We start from the raw sequence: 14,969 nt of genomic DNA on the forward strand, positions 1-14,969 counted from the left end.
ATGACCAGAAAATCTTATGTCATACAAGAAATGACAAGAAACTCATGTTCATGAGCCTATATGATGATAAACTGTCAGTGGTGACTGCTGTTAAACACTATGACTTTCAATTGGCTCACTGTTGTGCTGTCAAATCTAGCAATTGTGCACTCAATAGCCCTATATCATCATAAAACTATTTATACTATATATATACATCTATTTACTATGTACAGGCCCAACTGTAAATAAACAGATATAGTAAACAGTTAAAACTATGTAACATAGTAAATAGATAGAAATGTTGGAGCCTTACCACCAAGTGTAATCACGGCAGGCGCAGAAGAAGACGAACCTGGGGTCGAAACGCCGTCAGCAACGGGACAAAAAACGGCAATTATTCGCTCACAAACGGCATTAGCACAACTAGGTGCAGGAAGCAGCATCACGCCATCGACAACGGTACGATGACACTCACTGACAACAATGTCATAGAAAGCTGCAAGGCGCAGCAAATGATGCAATGGCAAATCGACCATCAACGATGACAGCGGAACATCAACCGCAGATGTATGTAAAGGACGTCTGCGAAGCAACTGACCATTTCAACTAGCAGACGAACCGAAAAGACTCCCAACGCGAATCATCACAGATATGACACAGAAGGTTGCGCACCACAGTATCCAGTGTACGGTCTACATGTTCAAGACTCATACCATGCAGTTGCAGTAACGGTGACAGCGAGCGATAAGGCACACGGGGAGCGAGAAATGAAATAGGAAGATCACAACGAAGATGACAGACATGCAGGCGAGACGACAGCAAGATGCTCATACTCTTAGTACAGCCAGTGAATCATCTCCAACCACAACATCGTGGCAGATGCTGCATGGATGACATAATCATATTTAATGGCTGTGTCAATGCAAAGGTCCTAGTAGATTGACGCCGAGGGAACGAAGAGTCTGGCAGGACGTAAATGGTGGGAAGAATGCCCTTGATGGATGCCAATTCGAACAGACCGTTCCCTCGTGCGAGCCTGCTTGCTCTCGTCCGCGTCATGAGATCGTGTCGAGCGGTGATGCGACAGCAACCTCCAACACCGAGTCGTGTCCAGCTAGCATCATTGTGACAGGGCGGCAATATCCAATGGATGGTGCCTAGTACTACGTGCCAAAAGGTGCACCAAACGGGCCGGCGGCCCATTTGGTGTCCAGTGTGTGACCCCGGGCTGCACACTGGACACCAAATTCGAGTGACTCGCCACAGCTTTCTGCTCTCGCTTTTGCCGTCTATTTCGCTGCAATGCTCTAACAGACCTATCACCGACGCTCTTCGATATCGTTCGTGTGCTGTCTCAGATAAGCATAGTGTTCAAGCTATCTATCAAGCCGACGACCAGGCTGCTTACATTCAACCATTTGATTTTGGTAGCATTAGATAACGGTACACAAGGAATCAATGAAAGATCACATGTTGCAATGTATCATGGCATTCATTTCATGCGTGTAATAAGGAACTAGGTCATCGTCTCTCATGCATCACTCACGAGCTGGTGTTCTGTAACAGTTGTGCAGAACATTCTATCTATATGATTCCAACATCAACGGAAGGCATTGGTAGATTGGCACGGCAGCATCATGCTTGCCATGGCACAATCCTTGCTGCTCAATCTGTCAGATGTATCATGCGCTGCATCATGGTATCGATGTACAGTCGTGGACAGCCAAACACGACAATTTTAGAACATAACTTTAAAATGTCCGATATGTATCAGAATCGATCCGGATTGATGAGAGGGTGTCCGTAAATAAATTTGAGGCAAATCCTACAAACCGTTTGCCCACAAAAGGTGATTTTGTAATCTAAAACCTCCCAAAATTTGGTGGACCCCCCAAAACAGGTCCAAAAATCACGTAAAATGCGCCAATCGACTCCTTTTGAGTTCCTTTATATGATTCCATTAAGAGTTCACCAAAAATAATGATGAAAATTGAGAAAACAATTACGCAAGTCGGCTGTTGTGACTTGAGCTAAGTCATATGTATACTATGCGTGGTCGCAAAAAGGCTTGCACATCTAAAAACACGTCTGGGCTACGCAATCAAACAGCAGCTTGAGCTCCTTCTACTCCTCCTCTAGAGTTAGAGGAGAATCTATTCCAACCTGACCCTCCTAAACCACTCGACATTGACGATGACTATGGATCTGACTGGTACCCACATGCTGAGCACTTAGTTTGAAGCGAGCTTTCTCTGGACCTGATGATCATTTAAGTGATGAACTGGACGAGTTTCTGGTGACAGAGGAGATGCTGAGTGAGGCTGCCATGAGAAATTGGTTTGCTTTGGCCAGAAGACATGGGGACCACTTCGAGGATGACGAGTGGTTGCCCCTTAAGGAGAAGGCAGAAAAAGAGAAAAGGGCAGCAAGAAAAAAGCGTACGCTCTGATGATCTCACAATACCAATGAGCAATTGACTGACCATACCTGCCGACAGCACGGCCCAAGCACTACAACATGACACCAGTCCTCACTGATAAGTCTGAACGCAGTCAGAGCCACTACCGAAATGAGCTCAATTCTCAGGGAAACCTGCTTCTTCTTGGAATCACCTCTCGTAAACATGAGCAGACTGTTTTTACAGGTGCAGTGACTCAGTCAGTGTCGAATTTCAATAAGTGTGTGGTGTTAAATGTGAGAATGAAAGCATCAAAGACGGCGATGGCGGGCTCTTCCAAATTAGCAAGAGCAACTTAAGCTATGCTTTTTTTCACTCGGAATCACCTCCAGTAAACATTCCGCACTGGAGACCACCATCAAGTATGGATGCATATTGAAAGGGGCTGACTGGAAAGGGTGCTGAGTGGGCAGTGCGCAAGCAGAAAAGTCATCGTGTGGTTTCTCAGAGTGTGATGATGAGTATTGAGGCAGTTTTGAACTAATACTACCTGATCTGCCAGTTTCTGGCTGAAAAAAATTCTGATTTTGGCCTAAAAATTTGGCGGATGCCAAAAATGCATGCGAAAAATACAAAGAAAGGGTTTTGGATGCTTCTTGACATTTTCAGTCTGAAGTTGTCCTCAAAATCAAAAAGTAACGAGCCGTTTGCACGGAATAAATGTATTTTATTTTTGTCGACTTTGGCTGTCCACGACTGTAGAGTCTAGACGCATAGCCTCTGTTTCTAAAGTGCCACATGCCTGAATGCAGATTACATTAAAATCAGTTGGGCAGTCACAGGACGCCATCCCTATCCCTCATCCCGATTCGCAATGGGACAGATCGGTCGCATACCCGTGGACATTGCGACAGTCTGCATAGAAAGCTTTTTATATGGCATCTTCTTCACTCTGTCTATAGTTTCTTTCTATCTCTTATATCAACGACAGAAAGGTTTGGGAGCATGGGAGGGTGGAGGACGAAGCCAGTCAGACTCTGCATCTCGGAAGTCAATCAAAAACTTATTGGTTGCCATCGTACTTATTTTCCTCTCCAACGCTGTCGTCAGTTCCTTTTTATGATATGATCTGCTAGTATGATCTGACTGATTATGACTGATAGCACTGGATAGTAGTTCTCGCGTGGATATTTGAAGCCTTCATATACTACAAAGACGGCAATGCACCATCAGAGTTTTACGCCAATATGTCGCAGCCAACAGAAGTTGTTCAAAGTGCTGCAGTAATCTTTACAACCATAGGCAATGATGCTATGATTGTGAGCTGATGCTGTTTATGTCTTTCAAATGACTGACAGCCTGTGAGTGCAGATATACCGCCTTTGGATCATGTGGGCATTCAACAAACAAGTAGTCATATTTCTGCTCTGCACACTTGTTGGCTTAACAGGTGAGAAAAGCCATTTGTGAGCTAATGTGCAAGGACTAATGTCATAATAGTCTGCGGTGTTGGTACCATTTACCAGATGATGACATTCCATCTCAGTGAAAATGTCTTCGTCGCTGCTCTGGGTTGCTGGCTGACTAGTGGTTGTGTGTTCACGCTTTGGTACATGATATACACGATTGTTCCAATGTTATCACACTGACGAGGCACATGAATGGACAGCACCATCATGTACAGCACAAGTGAGTTGCTGTTACTGACTGTGGACCGAGGATGTCTGCTGAAAACAATGTATAATGGTCACCTTCAGCTATGATTGCATGGCATATTTGGAGAATAAAGTCAGCTATCGTAGGCCATAGACATGGCAGTCTGATGGTACGTATGCCATCAGCTATTGTAGGTAATTCTCCTAATGCATCTGTTCATTTAGTCTGTCATGGCTATAGTTGTCGATGTTGACTTTCCCAGCCAGCCCGTTGTGCGGCCAGGAGTTCGAGAGTTGCCCGCTCTCTAGAAGATGGCTCCACGGGGCCAAACTGATGGCCCGTCCCATTGTAGCCACACTCTATTATATACATGCGCGCTACTACTCTCTCACGCCGGTGGCGCAGGTCGCACCGGGGCCTCTCACATCTGTGCTCCACGCCCAGATTCCAACAGTCGAAAGTGCTGTGCTCTACATGTAAATTCAACACTCCTTCGATATTTCATTATCTAAGATATGTGTAGAATATGGACCATCTTCTTCATGGTCACTTATGAGGCTCGATCTATTTGCAATACGTGGCCAACGAGACATTGGGCTTCGTCGCTGGCATATCCTTCATGCTCATCAACGTGCGACGGTTGGCATGGAATGGGCCCAGGCCCCAGAATGGCACGATCACAACCGTGACATTTGCAGTCCCGTCCGGCACGTCAGCTAGTGGCAATCAACCGTTTGCGATGAGGCCTTTGGCGGCCACTATCAGGTCCACTGTGCACAGAGATCACGACTTTGATGATGCTCCTGTCAAGTCATTCTCTCATGAATCTTCCACCTTCGTGTCGGACGCTTGACAACGCAATTTTGGATGTTGCCTTAGTCAGTGTCTCACTATGCATGATGCCACCGTTCTTATGCTTCATCCGAATTTCGATGCTTGACCTGTGAACAGGCTTCTGACTGCTTCACATCCAGCCAAAATATGTAATATCATAGACATTGTACTAGCAGGCCAATAGAATGAATCAAAGCATCTCGCACCACGAATGAATTTACTTTGCATGTGACAACAGCATATAATGCGAGCTTCAACCATGATAGAGGGTACAGTGTCCACATGCCGTGACACGAACATCTCTGTACCTCGATCCTACAGATGTCTGCACCTCGCCTGATTATATCGAACATGAATTTGGACGAGTCAAAGGGTTGCAAAATACATGAACGTGTTATGAACGAGAGTTATTAACAGGCTATATGATACTAGGATGTTATACGATACGAGAGACAGCTAGGGAGAAAAACCAAAAATCAAATGAGAAATGGGACAAGTGTATAGCCCATTATAAGCAAAAGACGTAAAAGGGTATCACTGAGGTATCAGAGTATTTTTGATGATGAAGCTTTGAAGACTGAAAATGAGGTAGACAAGAATGACATAAAGATAACTCCGGACGTCTGATCCAGAACATAATGATGAGAACGTATGTGGGCATACAAGGGACAAATGACTTACAGCAGCAGAGAAAGGAGAATATTATGATGAACAGAAGGACGGCACATCATATGAAAACAATCGGGAACAAGGCAGTGACAAAGGCATAAAAGGGTGACCGGAGATCAGGCAATGGACGGACGACAGCAGAACACAAACAGCAACAACGAACGACAGGAAGACGACCAGGACAAGATGGCGAGGAGCGAGAAGTTAGAACAGGCGAACGTAGCAAGACAACGACGAATAGCATGGAGAATGCGCAGAGATCCAAAGAAGGTTAGCATGAGTGCTTGAGGCCATGACGAACAAGGACCTCCAATCCAGCGGGCGGGAACACCATAGAAGCCAGAGAAAGGAGCTGTCACGAACTCAAGCCACGTTGACGGAACCGGGGCCGGCTGAGATGGAAGGGCACGAAAAACGACGTCTAAAAATGCGAGACCAGAAGCTCGAGAGCACGTGGCTTGAGGAATGCGAAACTCGGAGGCAGAGATATCGAGGAAGAGTTGCTAGTGTGGCCGACCGACGGCACTTCTGGTGGAACGCGCTCAACGCGTCGGGAGGGACAAGCGCCAAGCGACGGCTGAAACGCGTCGCAGGTGGTACCTAGAAACAGAGCGGGCGAGTACAGAAGGGTGGAAATCATATACATACATACCTGTAGTACTGTACTCTCCAGTCATTTGTGGCCTCACCAGCCTCTCACTCCTTTGCGCCCATGAGACGGGAAGGTGCAGGCTGGGTAACTCCGGAGCCGCACCAGAGTTTCCTAGAACTAGAGATCATAGAAGACGAATCAAAGGAAGATGGATCATCGACAGTCGAGCCGGACGGTTCAAGGTTCGCGACGCAAAAATTAGCAGAGCATGACAGACTCAAGGTGCAATGATGGGCCCATCGCAGTGGCGCACAGGGTCGTGGAGTTAACCGCCTGCTCTTACCGTCTGCCTTGATGCAATGCTCAGACAGTGTGTTATGGCTGGCCCTGTTCGGGACAACTTGAAGGCTCTCGCAGAACTGTTAATCAACTCATGGAATACGCTTTTGTGCCGCTCAAAGCCAGACTCACACTATTCGAGCCCCACGAAAAGGCCGCTTACAATCGTGAGACATCCAACCGTCTGACATTGCTAGCGTCAAATAAACAAACGCATAGAAGGCTGCGTGACCTTCTGATAGTAACACCGTTACTCATCGCAATCTACCAATGTGTCGCACTGCCCGAGATAGCTCACGTTATCATAAAAAGTGGGTATCATAGCTAATGCGTCATTCGTTGGCTCTGATTTGGTGGAGCAGCCGCCCCGAACGTTTGTCGTCACGACTCAGAGCATCAATGAAGGCCATTAGCGGATAGGCACCGCAGCAAAACACTACTCGGGCATGATTGCTATCATGCAAGTTGTCAGCTGATGTACCAAGCCAGTTAAGTGTTGCCGTACTTCATCATGACATTGACACAGATACACAGCCTCTTTCCAGCGTCTGCCTCAAGAGTCTCACGCCTGAACATATTTCAGTGGAGGGAAGGACAGTTATAGAGTGCGGTTTCTAACTCCCCTCCCCAAAGCTAGCGCCCGTCGAGAGCCGACTGCTTTGCTATGGGAAATGTCCGTCTCATATCTGTAGATCTTGCGACCATTTGCATAGAAAGTTTTTTCTATGGCATCTTCTTCACTCTCTCTGCAGTTTCCTTCTATCTCTTGTTTCGACGCCAGAAAGATCTGGGAGCATATGGAGGCCAAAAACAGCCGCATTCCACATCGAAGAGGTCAATCCGGATCTTTTTGGCCGCCACCGTAATTATATTCCTCTCCAACACTGTGGTCAGTTCTATCATATCATTATGTGGCTATTTTTTAATCAGAAATCACCGATAGCATTGGATTATGGCCATCACACGGCTGTTTAAAGCCTTTGTATACTACAAAGGCGGCAGTGCACCATCGGACTTTTACGCCGATGTGTCGCAACCAACAGAAGTCGTTCAAAGTGCCGCACTTGTCTTTACAGTCATGACCAACGACGCTATGATTGTGGGTTCGTATCATTTAATGCGTTTAATTTGACTGACAGGCTGTGGTCGTAGATATACCGCCTTTGGTACGTGTGGGCGTTCAACAAGGGGATAGTCATATTTCCCCTCTGCACACTTGTCGGCTTAACTTGTGAGCGGAGCCACTCACCAGTTAATGAGCGCGAGCTGACTGCATAATATAGTATGCGGTTTTGGATCTATTTACCAGATGACGAAGACCCGTCTTGGCGAAGACATCTTCATCACTGCTGTGGGCCGCTGGCTGACTAGTAGTTCGGTATTAACACTCTGGTACGAGTGTCGGCGGCTCCTTTAAACTTGTCACACTGAAGAGGTTCTGAAACGGGACAGCACGAACGTATATTGCACAAGTGCGTTTCCAACTACGAACCGATGATATTTGGCTAAGAACTGAATGCTTTCAGCTATGATCGCATGGCGTATTTGGAGAATCAACTCGGCCGTCTCAGGCAACAGACGTGGCAGTCTGACGGTGCGCCATCATTAAACGTTGTGATATCCTCCTGACGATTCTGCGCATATAGTCTCTCATGGCTATAATTGTCGAAAGCGCCGCACTCTACACGTAAGGTCAACGTTTCTGCGGTGCTCTATAATCTGAATATATGCATAGAATATGGACCATCTTCTTCATGGTCACCTACCTGGCTCGATCCAACTTGCAGTTCGTGACCAACGAAACGTGGGCCTTCGTCGCCGGCATATCCTTCATGCTCATCAACGTGCGCGTTGGCATGGGATGGGCGCAGAACGGCACGACCACAACTTCGACATTTGGAGTCACTTTCGGCACGTCAGCCAGTGGCAATCAACCGTTCGCGATGAGGCCTCTGGCGGTCACTGTCACGTCCACTGTGCACAGAGATCACGACTTTGATAATGCTCCCATCAAGTCGTTCTCTCATGAATCTTCCACCTTCGTGTCGGATGCTTGACCACGCAATTTTACTACTATGCACGATGCCACCATTCTTCTGTTTCGCGCGAATTTCGATGCTTGACCTATGAACAGGCTGCTGACCGCCTCACATCTAGCCGAACTATTTTATGACATCATGGGCTTTGTACCGGCCAATAAAATAAATCAAAGCATACCGCACAAATGAAAGTGCTGTACATGCGACAACAGTATATAACACGAGAGGCTGATACTACTAGTAGTAGTAGTAAATCGTCCTTGTTGAACGTGACTCATAATACGGGGTTGCATGTACATTTAGCGCTCATGCGCTTGCCGGACTCGCCGCCGCCGTCCAGCGTGCGCCGGGCTTGTGAGCATATGTTATAAATGATATGTTGTTAATTTTCAACTCGAACTGAAGCTTACATCCGCTTAGGAAGCACAGTCAAAGCTCCAGGCGTAAAGCATAACTTCCGCGCGTCTTAATCATGCAGACACGCTCACGCGCAGTCCGACGACGCGGTCACGAGACCGCGTCGAGAGGTACTACTGTCGCAACGAAATTGTCGACATCCTTCCGTGATACATGCCACTACACGATGGAAAACGTACAGACACAATTTACAGCTCTTCGATGATTACACTCCCATGAACAATGTTTCAATCTCGATACACCTGTTGTACTGTACTTACATACATCTATGCATAGATCGTAGATCGAAAGCAGCGCCACTCCTTTCCCCGACATGGTCGCATTCCCTTCATCCAACTCGCCCACACTTGAGCCTGCAATTCCAACACGCTCACTGCACCGGATCCTCTACACGCAATAGCACCTTCCTTCCATACCTCCCCTCCGCAATCCGCCTCATAACTTCCCTCACCCTCTCACCCGCCTCCTCGTCGCTCATCGTCCCCGGTATCACCACCATCTCATGCGCAGGTTCCTTCAGCTACACACCCGTGTCAGTCCCCACCCACCGTCCTACCAACTCAAGTAACAGACCAGCAGACTCACCTTCAGCGCTATCAGCTCCTTAAATAGACTCTCCCGCGCTTCCCGCCCATGGTCCTTGTACCACTGGCTCATGAAGTATCCCTCGGCCTTGAGCCCCTTCCAGATGAGCGCGCCAGTGGGGAGCATCAGCGGCTGTTTGCTCATCGCGCCGTACGAGACTACGTGCGCGCCCGGCCCGAGTAGGCGCGCGAGCGCGAGCGTTGTTGGCCCAGAGACGCAGTTCAATAGCAGGCGTGGCGGCTGCGCAAGTCAATGTATGAGTGGTGAGGGAGGGAAGGGGACGTACGCGGTCGGCCATGAGCAGTTTGAGCTGCTTGACGAGGGACTTGTCGTTGAGCTCGTCGTAAGTGTGCACGCCTGTCGCCCCGATTTCGGTGAGTTCCTTCTTGAGCGCATCGAGATCTGGTCTGTAGCTATATGTAGTGAGGAGCAACGAGCGAGAGAGGGGGATGCGCACCGGTCGCGGACGAAATTGAGCGTCTTGAGGCCGCGTCGGGCAGCGATTTGGATGACGGCTTGGCCAACCTGGGGAGGTGTGCTCAGAAGGGAATTCCTGGACACGCTGAGGCCGGGAGACTGACTGCACTATTCGCGCCTATGAGAGCTCATGAATGAACGAGACGAAGCCGGTGTAAGCCAGCCATGCGCACCGTTCTGAATGACCCAGTCACCCTCGGTGAGGTCGACAAAGTCGCGGAGCATGTTGTACGCCGTGGGTGGGTTGACCTGCTTAAGTATGAGGCGGCCGAAAGCCCTATGGATACATGCGCACTCACCGATATCGTAGCAGCGTTCACCTCGCTGACCTCGTCTTTGGGCAGCCTAATGACGTCCTCGACACCGACGGTCCTCGCCGAGCTCCACGTCCCCGCCTGCTGCTTAGCCATCACAACCCAGTCCCCCTCCGCCAGCCCATCCACGCCGTCTCCCACGCTAACCACCTCCGCGAGGCCCTCATTTCCTGGCACATATACGGGCTCTTGGAGCTGCTGGCCGGGGCCGAGGGAGGTGGTCGGGGCGGGCTTGTTAGGGTAGACGCCCTCAACGACGTTGACATCGGATGGGTTGACGGGAGAGAGGCGGAAGCGGATGGTGAGGGCGCGCGGGGGCGGCGGTGGGAGGGATGGGTAGGTGAGGGCAGAGAGGACGTCGGCGGGTTCGCCTGGGTGCGAGAACACGATGGCACGGTGGGCGTAGCGCATGGAGGAGGTGGAGAATCTGTGCGCGTGGGCTGGTAGAGACGGAGAGGCGAGTGTGTGGACGAGGCGGCGGGGCAGCATCCTGGTCGGTAGTCGCGGTCGAGCGCGAATATAATGCCGAGAATCGCGTCCGCGAGCGTTGCCTTTTCTCTCCCCTTTGCTCGTGACTGGGAGCTCCCAATAGCGACTCGTCTGCCGACGTTCTCAGGTGAGAGCCTCGCGTTACGGATTCGGTCTCGAAGCAGTTCGGTTGGGCCGGTAGGGTGAGTTATATAAGTTTCAGTATCTTATTGATTAAACGCATGATTAGCCTTCCAGCTGGTTGCTCAAGAGCTGTGTTGAACTTTGCATCAAAATCAACTGTAATCTCGACCAGGGCACATGTAGATTACACGGTTGACATTGATCCTTAGGGAAGACCAGAATGGGCGGCAGACAAGCCCTTACCAGGGATGAAGACGTCGCCGGGTGGTCCTAATCAGTGATTTGAAGATACTTTGGTCACTTGTGATACATCTAATGGCATCATCTGCTACTGCTCAACATCGACCCATCAGATCGCTACAACCTCGCCCCCTCTCTGCTTCCAATCTCCCGCTCGCCCACCTCCCGCCACCACCGCTCCGCCTCCTCGTCCGCATCATACTCAAACTGCGCGCGCGTCTTCCGTTTGTCCGCCCACTGGTTCGGGTTCCCCTCTGTGCCTTCCTCCTTGCCCGCCTCCGTCACGCCCGCGCCTGCGGCCAGCACTGCTTCCATTGCACTGCGCATTCCTGAATCGCGCGCCTCCTGCTCCGGGCCATCAGGCAGGTGGAAGATGTGTTGGTTCAGCCGAGAAGAGGCTTGTGTATCGGCGGTGCGCGGGAGGCGCAGGTGTTCGTATGCGCGTAGGAAGGCGGGAAGCTGGGAGAGGGAGGTAATGTGTGAGAGAAGCCGACCGAGGACGGCTGCGTCCTCGATGGCCATAGCAGCGCCTTGTGCGCGATACGGCTGTAATGACCGTTTAAGCATCAGCGCGAGCGAAACCCAGCAGAACGTACAAGCATAGGATGGCACGCATCTCCAAGCAACGTCACGCGTCCGGACGGGTGTACCCACGTCGGAAGCGGCTTGCGGTCCATGAGACGCCACTCGAGCGTCGACGTGACAAAGTTGAGCATCTTCTGCACGCTGCAGGCGCATCAGCGTGCCTATGCATAGGAGACGCTCGCGCTTACCGCGGCTCCAGATCAGCATACTCCTCCCGCATCCGCGCGATATTCCCCTGCGCTGTCCAAGACTCTACCGATCCGTTGTCCGGGTGCGCCATCACGAAGTTGTAGAACTCCTTCGCGCGCTGGCGCACATCCTGATCAGAGTGCAATCTGCGTTCAGAAAAGGGCAAACGCACGATGTTGTATCCCACCAGGTGCCGCCGCGGTGCCATCCAGACCGTCATCTCGGGCTTCTCCACAAACGACCGCAAGTCCGGGTCCTTTAGCATGAGCTCGGCCGGGATGATCGCGCGATACACCGCGTCACCCGTCGCCTGCGCAGGGTTCGACTGCCCCAGTACCACCTGCTGCACGTAGCTCTTAATCCCGTCAGCACCAATAATCACGTCGCCCTCCACCATCTCTCCCGATGCCAGCATCACCGACGGCTTCTCCGGATCGATATGCACGACTGTCGATGCAAGCCTCAGCGTCATCCTCGGCTCCGCGAGCTTGAACAACAGCCGGTGGAGGTCTGCCCTATGGACGTTGTAGTACGCCTCGCTCGACGCGTCCGCAAACCTCCCGAGCGGCGCGTACCCGATGCGCTGGCCGGTACTGTACCGGCGGAGGACGATCGCCTCGGGCTCGACCGCGAGACGCGCGAGCGCATCTCCGAGGCCCCAGCGTTGGAAGAGGCGCGTCACGTTTGGGGACACCTGGATGCCCGCGCCGACTTCGCCGAGCGCAGACGCTGACTCGAAGAGCGTGATGCGGTGTCCGGCCGCCGCTAAGCAGTGAGCAGCGGCGAGTCCGCCGAGGCCGCAGCCGACGATGAGGACGTGCAGCGTGAGCGGAGCCTTCTGCTGCATGCTAGGTGGGTCGTTCAGAGGGGAAGCAGGAGGAGGAGGAGGATGGCGGTGGGTATATGAGGGGTGGCAGATCTATTGGAGCGGGAGATGATGACAGATCGGCTGTTGTGTCGAGCACGAGACAAGGGGTGCTCGCCTGCACCAGCGAGGGCGAAGGATATCGGTGGGAAGTCGGCCATTGAGGTGATCACGAGCTTCTGATGGCTCGGAAGCACGGGAGCGCCATATGGATACACGGTCGCGATCGGTGGGAACGCCTGCGCGAGGGACGAGGAAGTGTTATCGAGGAGCTCTTGGGGATCTCGGCCACGTTCAACGAGCCACCTTCTCTCGCTGCCTCGGAAGATGACAATGATTCTTCGGCTTCCTCGGTGCCTGGAAGCTATGTCCGCTTATGTGTTCGTACAAGCATGTCTACCGGGCTCTTAACGAGACCATGTTCACCCTCGATATTGGACCTCCGCACAAACAGTACAAGCGATAGATCAATAATTTTCAGAAATTGCGCTGTCGTTCCACACGATAAACCCACGACCTGGCGGCACTCATGTGATCCTTAACGATGTGCATTATTTGGTGCCCGCTGGTCGGTGCGCGCCCGTAAATACGTGGTTCGCGCTACTGCGATAGTAGGATGCAGTGGGTTGTCACTTATCTGCCGCATGAACAAAGATTGAGGCCTGAGGAGTGCCGAGATCGTCGATTCTCGGACTTCACGGAGAGCAGGGGACGAAGCAACTGGATATTCATACGAGTGATCATATATTGACTGCATACATTTGCAGCCTCTCTGAAAGGTCAGGCTCGAGCTGTCCTCAATAAAATAACGCAGGTGAGCTTGCGGATGCGTCCTTCATGTGATATTTGTACACGGGCGGCTGATCATCTAGCGAAATTGCCGCAAATCTAGCAGTCAATTGTGCAAACTCGGATGCACTTCATTGGGATCAGCACATAGCTGGAGGCAGAAGTGATACCAATCACCTTGGTAATGTAGGATCAGCACACGGTTCGTTGGCGCGTCGGCAATCATGGATCTCATTTGAGGCGTACGCATCGATTTGCGATCCCGTAATCGCGCCGGGGATCACAAACGGAGATCCTATCGTAGCGAGATCGTCTTTTGTCAGCGCTGTGTCGTCGAGCGCAAGCGGAGACAGGCAGCAGCAATCGGTCAGAGGGCTGTACATGTCCTCCACTGGATACCATGCGTTCTGCAACGCGGGACCCTCTGCTGCTGGAGGCTGTGGAAGGACGAGCCACGGACTTGGAACCATGGGCAACGAGACAGTAAGTAACTAGCGGGATGTACTTGTGCAGACGACATACCAATGATCGGAACACGGTCGTCGTAACGTATCAGTGTATAATCCGAGACTGTCGACTTTCGTGCATGCCATGCAATGGGAGTTTGCACAGGTATCCGAAAGAGCCGGGGAGCAGCAACAGCTGTGACACTCCGTGCGTGGGGCAACGAGGACGGTGCCGGCATATCCGGACGCAGATAAGAGATTGAGACGTCTCATGCAAACTAACGCATAAGCAGGTACGGAGTTATCATTGAAACAGCAGGTTGACATAGTGCTGAGGAGCGGACGCGCTAAAGAGTTGAGATAATGCAAGACGTGCGTTCGAGGGACGACCGAACGAGCATTTATACACGGACTGGATATACGGAAGCCGCACTTGACCGGTTCCTCACACGTCACAGCATGTGCAGCAGGACACTGGCATATGAGTGCTGGCCTCCAAGCATCAAGAGCAGCATGCCTTCGGACAATGGCATTCGCCAACGCACTGCGGTTTATTCGCCAGCGAACCTGAGCGTCCCGCTTAAAGATCCGCTGCAACAGCAAAAGGGAATGGAACACCGTTTATCAACAGAAGAGGATATCCGTCTAACCAGATGGGTCGTGAAGGACCGGAAGCATAGAGGTAAGAGCAGGAGAGGTTCGACGTCCGTGGCAGTGTCAAGACGTGATGTGGGTCACGAGACCGTGTCCGACAGTGTACCGCTGCTATGTACAGCCACCGCCGTGTCGCGAGCTCAGAGCCTCAGAGTCAAAGATTAAGACACAATGCCGTGGAACGACGAGTGGTAGGCCTTGCGCTAAATTCATATTCTGCATGCAAGTTGCTGTGTTGTGCATTGCCATCGATCATCACAGGATACTGAGAGAGAAAGTTACTGATG

The 14,969-nt window shown here is 51.1% G+C and overlaps 4 protein-coding genes across 4 annotated transcripts; 1 reads left to right on the forward strand and 3 right to left on the reverse strand.

Annotated features, from left to right (window-relative positions):
- The first annotated feature begins 6,754 nt into the window (after positions 1-6,754).
- Positions 6,755-8,800, forward strand: LAESUDRAFT_673684 (uncharacterized protein). The gene is made up of 9 exons (XM_040905538.1): positions 6,755-6,781; positions 6,833-7,359; positions 7,414-7,569; positions 7,623-7,701; positions 7,754-7,862; positions 7,923-7,942; positions 7,997-8,064; positions 8,117-8,157; positions 8,206-8,800. Exons 2-9 carry the CDS (start codon positions 7,135-7,137, stop codon positions 8,525-8,527), a joined length of 1,020 nt encoding a protein of 339 aa, XP_040767737.1. The 5' UTR covers positions 6,755-6,781; positions 6,833-7,134; the 3' UTR covers positions 8,528-8,800.
- Positions 8,801-9,231: 431 nt separating this feature from the next.
- On the reverse strand, positions 9,232-11,010 carry LAESUDRAFT_722142 (NAD(P)-binding protein). The gene is made up of 7 exons (XM_040908146.1): positions 10,288-11,010; positions 10,162-10,237; positions 10,093-10,106; positions 9,969-10,036; positions 9,798-9,918; positions 9,512-9,751; positions 9,232-9,446 (listed from the first exon to the last, which is right to left on the reverse strand). Exons 1-7 carry the CDS (start codon positions 10,789-10,791, stop codon positions 9,297-9,299), a joined length of 1,173 nt encoding a protein of 390 aa, XP_040767738.1. The 5' UTR covers positions 10,792-11,010; the 3' UTR covers positions 9,232-9,296.
- Positions 11,011-11,750: 740 nt separating this feature from the next.
- Positions 11,751-13,231, reverse strand: LAESUDRAFT_722145 (FAD/NAD(P)-binding domain-containing protein). The gene is made up of 2 exons (XM_040908147.1): positions 12,101-13,231; positions 11,751-12,046 (listed from the first exon to the last, which is right to left on the reverse strand). Exons 1-2 carry the CDS (start codon positions 12,773-12,775, stop codon positions 11,924-11,926), a joined length of 798 nt encoding a protein of 265 aa, XP_040767739.1. The 5' UTR covers positions 12,776-13,231; the 3' UTR covers positions 11,751-11,923.
- Positions 13,232-13,627: 396 nt separating this feature from the next.
- LAESUDRAFT_722147 (uncharacterized protein) lies at positions 13,628-14,694 on the reverse strand. Its single transcript, XM_040908148.1, has 2 exons — positions 14,105-14,694; positions 13,628-14,041 (listed from the first exon to the last, which is right to left on the reverse strand). The coding sequence occupies exons 1-2, from the start codon at positions 14,353-14,355 to the stop codon at positions 13,756-13,758; spliced, it is 537 nt and encodes a 178-aa protein (XP_040767740.1). The 5' UTR covers positions 14,356-14,694; the 3' UTR covers positions 13,628-13,755.
- Positions 14,695-14,969: the final 275 nt, after the last annotated feature.

The sequence above is a fragment of the Laetiporus sulphureus genome (assembly GCF_001632365.1).
Source record: "Laetiporus sulphureus 93-53 unplaced genomic scaffold LAESUscaffold_6, whole genome shotgun sequence".
Lineage (NCBI taxonomy): Eukaryota > Fungi > Basidiomycota > Agaricomycetes > Polyporales > Laetiporaceae > Laetiporus > Laetiporus sulphureus.